The sequence below is a fragment of the Quercus robur genome, chromosome 1 (genome assembly GCF_932294415.1).
Source record: "Quercus robur chromosome 1, dhQueRobu3.1, whole genome shotgun sequence".
In the NCBI taxonomy this organism is placed as follows: Eukaryota; Viridiplantae; Streptophyta; class Magnoliopsida; order Fagales; family Fagaceae; genus Quercus; species Quercus robur.
Genome location: NC_065534.1, coordinates 3,821,017 through 3,832,396, shown reverse-complemented (window position 1 = coordinate 3,832,396; position 11,380 = coordinate 3,821,017). Strand labels below are relative to the sequence as shown.

General features: G+C 34.6%; 1 protein-coding gene across 1 annotated transcript; it reads right to left on the bottom strand.

Moving 5' to 3' along the window:
• Window positions 1–551: 551 nt before the first annotated feature.
• Window positions 552–10,187, bottom strand: LOC126716708 (protein PHYTOCHROME-DEPENDENT LATE-FLOWERING-like). The gene is made up of 12 exons (XM_050417651.1): window positions 9,920–10,187; window positions 8,554–8,641; window positions 8,412–8,476; window positions 8,237–8,299; window positions 6,766–6,846; window positions 5,775–5,936; window positions 5,579–5,677; window positions 3,667–4,850; window positions 2,937–3,157; window positions 2,695–2,843; window positions 1,547–1,585; window positions 552–1,461 (listed from the first exon to the last, which is right to left on the bottom strand). Exons 1-12 carry the CDS (start codon window positions 10,052–10,054, stop codon window positions 802–804), a joined length of 2,946 nt encoding a protein of 981 aa, XP_050273608.1. The 5' UTR covers window positions 10,055–10,187; the 3' UTR covers window positions 552–801.
• Window positions 10,188–11,380: the final 1,193 nt, after the last annotated feature.

Here is an 11,380-nt window from a genome sequence, read left to right as displayed (position 1 = left end):
GAACTTTGGCCCTCCCAAAGTTTGAATCCTAGTTCCGTCCCTATGCATACTACCTTATAGGGCCACTAATCCAAGTCTAATGAACTCTTTATATTTGTGAAAGTTACTACAATATGATTTTTTTTCCCTTTTCCCCCTCAAATTTTTGGAGCATAACTGCATCGGCAAGGATAAACCACCAAATTTTGGGATTTCTTTAGATAATAGGATAGTGTGACCTTTATCCCTAAACCATCCAATTTTAAGTGAAATTCAATATTAAATCACTAATATAATACATACCAGCTAGACTAACTGAATCACCTAAACTTTAAGATTTACATTCTAGATTGAAAATATTAATGACACCAATAACATTCTCCTGTTGTGAGGCTCAAATTGGTTTGAGGCTAATACTTGGGTTGTTAAGAACTTAAGACATTTTCTAAACACATTCAAATATCTTACCAGCCTAAAGTTGTAGTTGAAACTTGAAAGGGATGGAAGTAGATCACTGACACTATTAATCAGGGGCCTTTTTCCTTTGATTAAGTCACAGCTCCCAACTCAAACCATATAAAAGCGCTAAACTGATATTAACACAAGTGCTTCACATACAAAAGAAAAGGCTTTTAACTATGGATAACCCCTGCCAATTTACACAAAGTTAGCAAGATAAGCAGACATTTTTCTTTTGAAACAAAATGACTATATATATCCCTAACCTTGGTATTTGCCATATATATCACCCCTGGCTAATTACACTACCTGATCAACCCAGAATGTCATCTTGTAATAAGAGCCTATCTATTGCTACTACCTTCAGATCAATGTGTCCAATGTTCCAAGCTCAGTTACGAACTTCCAAATTAATTCCAAGCTGGGGCTTAGTTGCTGTGGGCTCATTTGAGGCTGTAGATCATATTCTTGCATGGTAAAAGGCACCCCCGCATTCCCAGCTAAACTAGCCACAGCAGGAGGTTGGAGAAGTGATTTCATTTCCTCTAGCTGCTGCAGCATATGTAGTTGTTCTGGTAATTGTAGATGCATCTGCCGCTGGTTGTTCATGTTACTTGCCATGCATGGAAGATTCAATGTGTCCATTGTCATTCCACTAGTAATTCTCTGACTTGGAACTCCACTGAACAAGGTTCTCCCTTGGCCTTCTGCTGTCCTCAGCATTGCCATATCTGCTGCTGGATGATTAGAGAATATGTTTCCAGGGGAAAGCAAGTGATATCTAGAGAAAATGTCTGGGGATAGTAATGGCATGGCATTACTGGCTGAGAAGCTGGAAGGCATTGGATTGAGCATGGGGGATGATATCCTAGAAATCAAAGTTGGGGAAGGAAGTCCAACTGTTCCAGTTGCTGGAGTAGCATTAGCTATGACAATTGACTGAGGACTGCTAGAGTCAACATCAGTGTCAAGAAAAATAGGCTCTACACGATTGAGAGCTATGTGGTATCCTTCATCCCCCATCTATAGAATAAAATAGGAAAAATAAATAGTTCTGTATAAGAATCAAAAAGATCTTTCACATAAATAACAAGTGCAATTAGCCTACCAATGAGGTGAACTGAGAAGCAAAAAGGTCCGCTGACGGCTGCCAAGAAAACACCAAAATATCAGAATGATCAATTTAATCAAATAATTCAGATAGTAAGCTGTGTTAAGTTTGTGACAGATTTAACTACCAGAAAAAGTCCTACAATACTAATGTGTATGCAGCACTAAAAGATAATTGAGACCTTCTGCAACATATCATACAGCAGCATGATTCTAAAATGAAAATACTCACCGCGCACCCCCTCCCCCCACCCCCTTCCATTTTCCTCAGATGCAGGATAACAATTTATATAACAGAACATAGGCTTACTAGATATATATATTATTTATTCATACAATGAATAAATTATGGTGCAACCATTGTGTAATTAGACAAAACCCTTTGAAAGCCTGAGATTAAGGCAATGCCCAATAATAAGTGTCCAAGTTTGTTAATTAGAGCATTTCTTTTCTTTTCTTTTTTGCTTTTCTAGGGTCAAAGGTGATCTTATCGAGCTCTAGTCAATTTTAAGCCCTAAACCCTTTTTCTACAACTCTAAACCCTAGATTTACAATTTTCCTAACATCAAATCCATCACAAGCATAGGTAGATAGATTCAATAAACTTCAATTATATTAATATCACATACCAACATCAAACTTCATATGCTAATGTGCTCTAACTTAAATGGCACCTTTTATGGGGTGGACGGTGTGGCTGTGAGTTCAACCACATTCAGAAGAGGGGGGAAACATCAGTCAATTGTACAAAAAGTTGTTATTCAGGCATCATTGAACATCGTAACAAACAAATATTTAAACATTATATTGTAGCATGGAAGACAGATGTGAGAGAAAAATATGTTAAAATGACTGATTCTGAATTGACAACAAAAGATTTGATATAATTTCTGATTTGAGAATATATAAACAACTGAAGTCAGCACAATTCAGCATATTCATCTAAATAGAGAAAATAGAAAACAGCACATTAGTTATATTCGCAATACCTGTTAAACATCAGTAAAATTATTGATATTAGAAAATCATATAGATTCCATGTACTTGATGGAAAAGGTTTAGAGTTGTTATCAAATCCAAAGAATTATCAAACAAACATTTATCAGAAAAAGAAACTTTTTCAGTTATGGTATATGGTGAACTCACAGTGCTAGAAAAAGCGAGAGGGATAACAAAAGAATTAATCTCTTCTTCATTTCCATAACAAAGACTTGCTTCCAGTATTCCCTCTCTAAGTTTTTCTGATATGACCAGTGTGATCTGATCCTTGCTTTCAACCATATGGATCTCATTTCCTACAAATTACTCAGCAAGAGAAAGATCATAAGACCCGATAAGAGGAAAGGTAAAAGAAAAGAAATGAAATGAAAACAGAAGCACTTTCTTACCTTGATAGACATGACATTGACGTACAAATTTCATGGTTCTAGTCTTACAGACATTAGGTCTCCTGTCCATAGACATAGGAACTTCATCTATAGCAGCATCCTTTGACTTTCTGTTCCCCTCAGAACATAAGAACTGCGAAGCAATCGGAGAAGTTGTACATAAAACCGAGTTTCTTTGTAGACACTGGTTTAATTTGCGCTTCATGTTGTTCAGTTCATACCTAAACAAAGTGCAATGTCATGCATCATAACCCAGTAAGATCACAAATGATAAGAATATGCAGTACATCAAATGTAAGAATAATGAAAAAGGATCCTCTCCGTTTGATTTTGAAGTGGAGAGGTGATGCAGGACTCTAATACATACATGGATAATGACGATATGGTGCATGGTGATGTGGTAAAGGGGTGGTCTGGCACAAGGCCAGCTGAGTCTAAAGGCTGAATTTCACATGTGCCATATAGCTTTTGTAGATTATTTTACATGTGCCAAGTTTGTTGTACTATTTGAAAATTGGAGTGAAAATCAGTTACTAGCAGATGTGAAATTCAGCTCTTGGGCTTAGCTGGCCTTGTGGCATGTCACCCCTCATGCCACATTACCATGCCACACCATCTTCATCCATATTATGCATTAAAATCCCGCATCAAGATTTTTACCAAGACATGAACCCTCTTCATTTCAGAGCAAATGGAGAAAATCTTGATCCAACAATAATTATGACCATACCGTCGAGTCACCCCTTCAATCTTCAAGAATCTCTCAAGAACAGGGTTGACTTCAGTTTGTGAAGGCTTAAGTAAAGGAACATTTCCAACTGGAGGGTTGCTTCCATTGGCTGCATTCGAATTTCTCATGCTAGCAGAAGAATCAACTACTTTTATATTCAAGCCTGTAGACTGAAAAATTTTTGTTTTCTGCTTTGGAGGTACTGATGCTTTTTTTGCCAGATAATCATTGTGTTGAGAACTTATAGTTGCACTTCTCAAAACAGTTGTAGCCTGTGGATTCTGCAAAGCTTTTCTCTTGTGAGTGGCACTTTCATTTCTCAGACTTTCGTTAACCTGAGCAACTTGATTACACAATGAGTAGTTAGGCAGGGCCTGGACATTGGCTCTTAAATGTGGCGATGGTTGTTGCTGTTGTGATTGCTGAAGAATATATTGACTAATTCTTCTATCCATCACAAAGTTATCAGTTATCTTCCTAACATCTGAACCACAGAAACTAGTTTCCACAGGCTCTTGTTTCACTGAAAAAGTGGGCATTCCAGCAAGCAGCCTTTGAATACCACTGTTTGTTAACAGCGAATTTGATTCGTCCTGAAAATTTTCACCTCTAAGCTTTTCAGCCACATTTTTCTGATGTAACAGATCATTCTTCCACTGTAGTTCAGGTGTGAGAATGCTTTCAGGTTGATTTCCAGGAAGCTGCTTTTGGCAAAACTCTACAGGCTCTTGCTTGGGTTTCTTAAGGATGTGTTCTTGAAGTGCTCTTGTTTCACATCTAGCATTCTCACCAGGAGCCATTAACAGGGATTTTGTCAGATCACTTCTACGGTTACTAAAATGTTCTTTTGGTATGCTGACAATATTCGATGTGGTCAGAGCCATCAAACCAGATTTGTTACAACCATCTGTTAATCGATTGCTTGCTGTCGAAGGATTGGATTGTGATGTAGTCTCTACCACAACATTTCTTTCTTGTGGATTAAGATTAGAGTTCAAAATCTTACGCTGTGAACATGTAACTTCTCGATCTTGATTTGCAATGCCAGATTGAGAGCTAGAATTCTGGACAGCAGAACTACCTGAAATTTGGGCAGCATGATATGGATTGCTGAATGTTGTATCAGTCGCTATTGTATCACTCACCTTTCTCCTTTTCCAGCTCCATGCAATTCCCAAATTGAGCTGCCAGAAACCAACATTTTCATGGATATTTAATCATGCATGCTGAAAAGGATTTTATTAATATCTCCATTGGAATCACAATTTCAAATTGAGTTGAGGATTACTCACTGTTGGCAATAACCCAAAATCATATATGATGCAGACACAGGAAATGAGCCTCCCTTTATGTAAAAGGAAAACAGCCTAACCTGTGGTCTAGTGGATGGAGCCTATTATTAATTGGGCCTAAAGACCTAAGCCCAATCTCCTAATAATAAGGATTTTATTTTATGTGATTGGTTATTTTCTTTTCCTATTTGGTTTAGGAGTTTAATTTATTTTCTTGCAAAAGAAGTAAAGTTATTTTCTATTCCTACTAGGAAAATAAGTTTGGAACTCCTTTTAAAGAATCCAAGTTTCAGTTTTGTTTAGTTAATAAATTTTTTTGGTAATTTTTCCAATGGTTTGGTGTTGACTCCTAGGAATTTCTCTGCTGATGCTAACTCCAAGCAGCCTAGGTGCCAACTCCTAGGTCATCTATTCTTAATGCAGAAAAGGAGAAATAGATGTTGGCAATCTGAAATCAGTCCCTAATACATAACTCAGAAGTTTAAACATATAGTTCTGTAATTGTTTGTCATAATCACAAAAAATAAACTGTATGTGATAACTTTAGGTTATAGACTTGTAATAAGACTCATAAATTTGAAACTCCTCCAAAACATACAAGATATTACCAAAACTACTACCTTCTTTGTCAGGGGTTCACCGTGATATCTGTCCTGCAATGGCTTTGGGTTCAGGTGTAGATCAGGTTGCAAAGACTTAAGAATACGGGACTCAATTTTCTGAAAAAAAGAATGACCGACTGTATAAAAGATCAGCTTAATACGCTGGAGAGGAAACCAAGAAGTGAACTAATGCTCATTAGAAAAGCTTATTCACCAATAGATCTTCATAGGTCCAAGAATCCTCTGAAATCAAGGAGATATCCTTGACCACCTGTTCCATACACATACGTAGGAGCACTTTATGAACAATTGGAGAGTTCTCTGTTGAAGCAGCAGTACCTCCTTTCTGGGTCAATAAATTACGATAATCTCGAATCTGAAAAGGAATCATGTCTAGTGATTGATATAGATTGTTAGATTAAAATCATAAACTAAAATCATCCACTATGGCATAAAATATTTGAGGATTTTTCATATCTCAAAAGAATAGATATCACTTCAGTGCAATCAATATTTCATGCAAAATGAGCCGATTCACATCATATATTAAACAAAACAAAACAAATCAATTTTCAATCTGTAATAGGTCATGCACTGAATTTAAAAAATCATTCAGTGTTGTACCAATCAATATTCATTGTTATGATGAAGTGGACACTTTTTTTAGGCCAGATAATGAAGTAGCATTTGAGACTGATCATCTACTAATTACTAAAGAATACATTTCATAAGAAATCCATGCAGTTAATTTCTTTCACAAGTAATAAAGAATTTTATTTAAGAAAGAAGAATTCAAGTATACATGAAGTAATCATTGATGAAGTTAATAAGAGACAATTTTATTGTCTATTATTCTCTCTCTTTCTCCCACAAGCCAACAGATAAAGCTGCTGAAGTAAACTCTACCGCCTTCCTCTTCCTCTTAAAATCAAGCATAGTGTTCACTGTTCACTCTTAAAAAAAAATTAAGACACATGGAAGCATGGAAGTGAGACAGAGAGTGATCCAATGCTAAAAATATATAAAATGAAATATGTTGTCTTGGTACGCTGACATTATCGTATTGTGTCGTGTTCATGTACATTTCCATGCTTCTTCGACCGCAATCAACAATATATACAAGAATATCCATAGGTGAATCACTAAAAAACTTCTATTCTAAGGAGGAATATGTACATACAAACTTTTATATAGTTTTGCCTCACCTCACATAGAAGTGCCCCGTTGACATATTTGCAGGGTAGATCATCAAAAAGATCTCCAGGTAGCCGACCATATTCAATTGCCTAAAATGAATAACAAGCATGGAGAAAGATAACAGATTAGAAAAACAGACCATCAGTAATCTGCAGCTCACTTCTCAAACTGGGAAAATGTTGTAAAGATAACTAATAATAAAACTATTAAATGCATAGGAAAATGTTAGCTGAATGCATATCAAACACTTAGCATCTTCCATTCTAGCATTCAAATTTCCAATTTCAATACATCTTTGGAATACCAAATGTTTATAAATTAATTTATGGCCTAACATAAAAATTTGGGATGAGAATGTTTGCAAACATGCTAGAAGAGAAGATGGGAAAATTCTCTTAAAGATGAATAGCTTTACCATCAATTGACCTTCCTATCTTTCAAATGTTCTTTTCCAATTTATCTTTGGCAATCATTTTTCCACTTCTTAGAAAGCAAGAGACAAAATAATACTAGACGGACTTCACAAGCAAGATTGACTAGCTGAAGAAGTAGATTTCCACTGAATTCTATGCATGGAAAAAGAAGCAGCTAGAAAAGGTAAATCCACCCCTCAATAACCGTATCAAATAAGACTAAATTAAAATAATTTTTCCTTGCGCTTCCTGCGACAAAAGGTTAGACTTTAGAAAAACATTGTTCTTTTGGTAATGCACTCCTAAAAATCTTCAAAAGTATTTGCATTTAAGAAAACCATGGTGCCAATTCAAGTCCACTGATGGATAAGATTCCAAAGGTTTAGACCTTAGAATAAGTTTCCTTATAAAAAAATTGAGGCATGCTCGGAGAAACTTCAGCACAGCCAGCGGCAAAAGAAAAATGACATAAAGAAAACAAGCCTTTAAGCTAGAACGGGACATTTTGTAGTTGAAAATATGAGAAAGGAATGGAAGCACAAAAACCCAGGAATGTATGAGTATACATGTATTAACTATTAAGTATAAGAAAGGTACTTAATCATAAAATTATTGAAAGAATTGAACAATTGGCGATGCTTGTGTGCGAATATTTTACTTCAAACCGCAGAGAATTGTGTTGCCTCTTTATCTTGTTGCCAGCATAGGCCCCATGAGTAAATAAATAGACACAAGACATATAAGGGAAAGAAGAGAGTTTCAGAGGGATACCACAACTGAACCAAAGATTATTTTGCTCATTATTTCCCAATGATCATCATTGATCAAAGAACTAATTGACTGGATACATTCATTAGACACAAACACTTCATGCTGCATATACTATCAAGAATTTGCACACGCTTATATTTATATTACACTAATGTGCATATAGGCAAGATCTCTATGACTAGTTGCAATATGATCAGTATTTGTTAAAGCATCCAATCTAGAAGCGTAAGCTAACAGGTAGGGAGACCCAAGTAGCATATAGAACTCACATTTAAATTACAATGAACAAACTTACAGAGAAAAGTGTCTCTGATGCCCTATCATAGGGATGTCGTTGCTTTGGTTCATCATTGAACAACTGCAACATAATTAGATATCATGCTAATAGTCATTGGAAGCAATATATGACCTTATCGTTCTATAGATAAATAAAATAACTTCTGAAATTTTATAATGTAATGGTTGCTGACCTCAGTAGCTTTTCCAATAGAAAATCCATTTGGAAATAAATTCAGTGAAAAGGACACTTCAAGATCTACACAAACGCAAACTTTCAAACATGTAGGGCTTCACAGCACATCATTAATACATAATAAAAGTGGTTTGCGTTACCATCTGAAACTGTGTCTGGTGCAGAGTTGCTCAACACATTTGAATGCTCAACAACCTTGGCTCCTATTCCAGAAATATTGCTAATGCCCTACACCCAAAACAGCTAAGCTATGCATTCATTCATTTCAAATAAATAAATCGTGTACAAATATATCACCATGTCACAAACTTTGTCCAAGGTATTCCAGTACAAGATGTTGAAATAATTAATTAACAATAAATAATGTTGTGCAATCAGCAATTCAGAACAGATCAAGTTACAAGTTTAACAAGTTGAACAGAAATCTGGCATATCTCAGTACAAGATGTTGAAATAATTAATTAACAATAAATAATGTTGTGCAAGCAGCAATTCAGAACAGATAAAGTTACAAGTTGAACAGAAATCTGGCATATCTCTTAATCCAATAAAACAACACAGATAATAATAAGCCCACACTGAACCACACCACCCCCCCCCCCTCCCCCCCCCCCCCCCCCAAAAAAAAAAGAACCTTTCCCCTTTTCAAAAGCAAAATAAATGATCAACCATTCATAGTTGAAACACTTCTTACAACAACAAAGTTTTAGTCCCAAAATTTTGAGATCTCGAAATCTTAGGAGCAATTACAAGAAGTCCTATATTTGAGGAAGACCACTTAAATCTTAATAATTAACACATGATGAACCACTCTACAAAGCAAGCCAAACATAGATAATAGTAAAACAAACAAAGAGCATTTCCTATCATATACACGGGAACATAATTGATAAGTATGAGTAAACTAGCTAATAAATAACTCTTCTAAACTAATCCCCAACGCACAATCAATTACAACAAAAGCACTACAAAGAAATGCATAATTTATTATTATCTAATCTTCTACTCTATGTCCCAATAGCAATCTAGGATGTACGAACACTTCACTTGGGGTGCTGGACCGTGCCGTAGCAATATCTTATTTACTATATCATTTTATAATTTTTCAAAAAGGGCTCATGTCACCTTATTGTACCCGTACTCATGTCTGTAGTAATAAATCACTAATTGCCCCCCAAAAGGATAGCATGCAAATGCAATTTGCACCATATCACCATGAAAAGAAAAACAAACCCAATAAACCATTTTAACTTACACCATTCAAACATTGAAACATCCATAGTTGACAGCATCACTATTAGCCCAATTCCCAAAAAAAAAAAAAAAAAAAACTGAAACCCCCCATTAAACCAAATACAAAACTAAAATCTCTCCCACAAAACTCTAGCAAAACAATCTGAAAAAAAAACCCATGTAACAGAAAGAAAAAAGTTAAAAAAAAAAAAAGAAAAAAAAAAGAGAGAGTACTATAGCTATACTTGTATATTAGTATATATAGTTATAGACCTCGTTAACACTATGCTCATGAGACTCAGTGACAGAGGCGTTGTCTTTGTCGTTGTCGTTGTCGTTGTTCTCAGTCTGAATCTGCTTCGGCCGGTATCTCCTACCTGTCTTTGAAACCTTGAAAGACACACCCATTTTGGCTCACTTTTATGTGTTTGTGTTTCACTGAGAAATTTGAGCAAACACTTTGTGTGTGTGCCTGTGGGGTTGAAATCTTTGAGAATATAAGAGGAAGTGGAAGTGAGCGTTACGGGCACTGTGCCCACAGCGCAAGAAAAACTGCCGAGTACCGAGTGGAGTACGTTCTTGCTTTTATAGGTTGCCAACTTAGCCATGAAGGTTTTTTTACACGTAGAGATATTATTGTGGGCCTTTGTTAGTTGATTAATTTACTTTTAATTCCTTTTTTTACTTTCCTTTTTTTTTATTATATATTAGAATTTTTTTTATTAATAATTTGATAGTTATGGGTGAGTATGTTTTAGTTTGAAGCACTAAAAATATTGATTAAGTTACAAGATTTTTTGTTTTAAAAAAAAAAGTTACATGATTCTTAGCATTTTATATTAAAAATTTAAAGAATAAATTTTGTTTTTTTTTTTTTTTTTGTTAATAATAGCAATCAGGAAACATGGATTTAAATTATGATTCACATAAAAAAAAGAGCAATGATGGTATTGAGTTACAAAATTTTTTACTAAAGAACATAAGTTGTTATTACATAATTTTTTTTCAGTAATGCCATAAGTATTAAAAACTTTACTCGTATCAAAAGGATAATAAAATTAAGATTAGGAAATTTAATTATTTTTTAATAAAAAATTAAGAAATTTCTTCTTCTTTTTTTTTTTTGAAATTATTTTGTTGTTGAAGTGGGATTGTGGTGTTAATCTCATGCATTGTCATGTTAAACAAATATTTTGTAGAGTAATTGGTAATATATTAAACATTTTTCCAAAACTTTTTCATAAATGGTTGAGTTTACTAGTTGTGCTAATGAAGTTGTGCAACTTGTACCAATGAAGTTAAAAAATAAAAATAATAATAGAGAAAGAGATTACACTCCATTTACAGTTACAACCTCAATGAGTTACAAAATCAATTGCACAAATTTTCTTGCAATTGAATTTAAAATATAAAAATAATAATAGAGAAAGAATTTACACACCATTTACAGTTACAACCTCAATGAGTTACTAAAAAAAATGTGTTATTAAACTTGGTGGTGAAGTAAAAGCCAAAGGCCATGGCCATTTGGCACATATGTTGCATGGCATAAATGTGTTGAGGGTTTGGTGAGATTTGCTTTTCTCTTATCTTATCTGTATATTTATTGCTTATTAATTAATAAGTTGACCAAGCCATTGTGTTACTGTGGTCCATGGTTTTTTTATGGACACTTCTACTATCAACCGTTGATTTGAAAATGTTATGGATTGAGTTATGTGCATGGCCTTTAAA

Excerpts from the sequence above, each read along its gene's own strand:
- LOC126716708 (XM_050417651.1), bottom strand. The coding sequence starts at position 10,054 with ATGGGTGTGTCTTTCAAGGTTTCAAAGACAGGTAGGAGATACCGGCCG. Across the intron at positions 8,477-8,553 it reads ACCAGACACAGTTTCAGATG|ATCTTGAAGTGTCCTTTTCA; the intron begins GTAACGCAAACC and ends GCGTTTGTGTAG. Across the intron at positions 5,937-6,765 it reads ACGGGGCACTTCTATGTGAG|ATTCGAGATTATCGTAATTT; the intron begins GTGAGGCAAAAC and ends ATTCCTTTTCAG.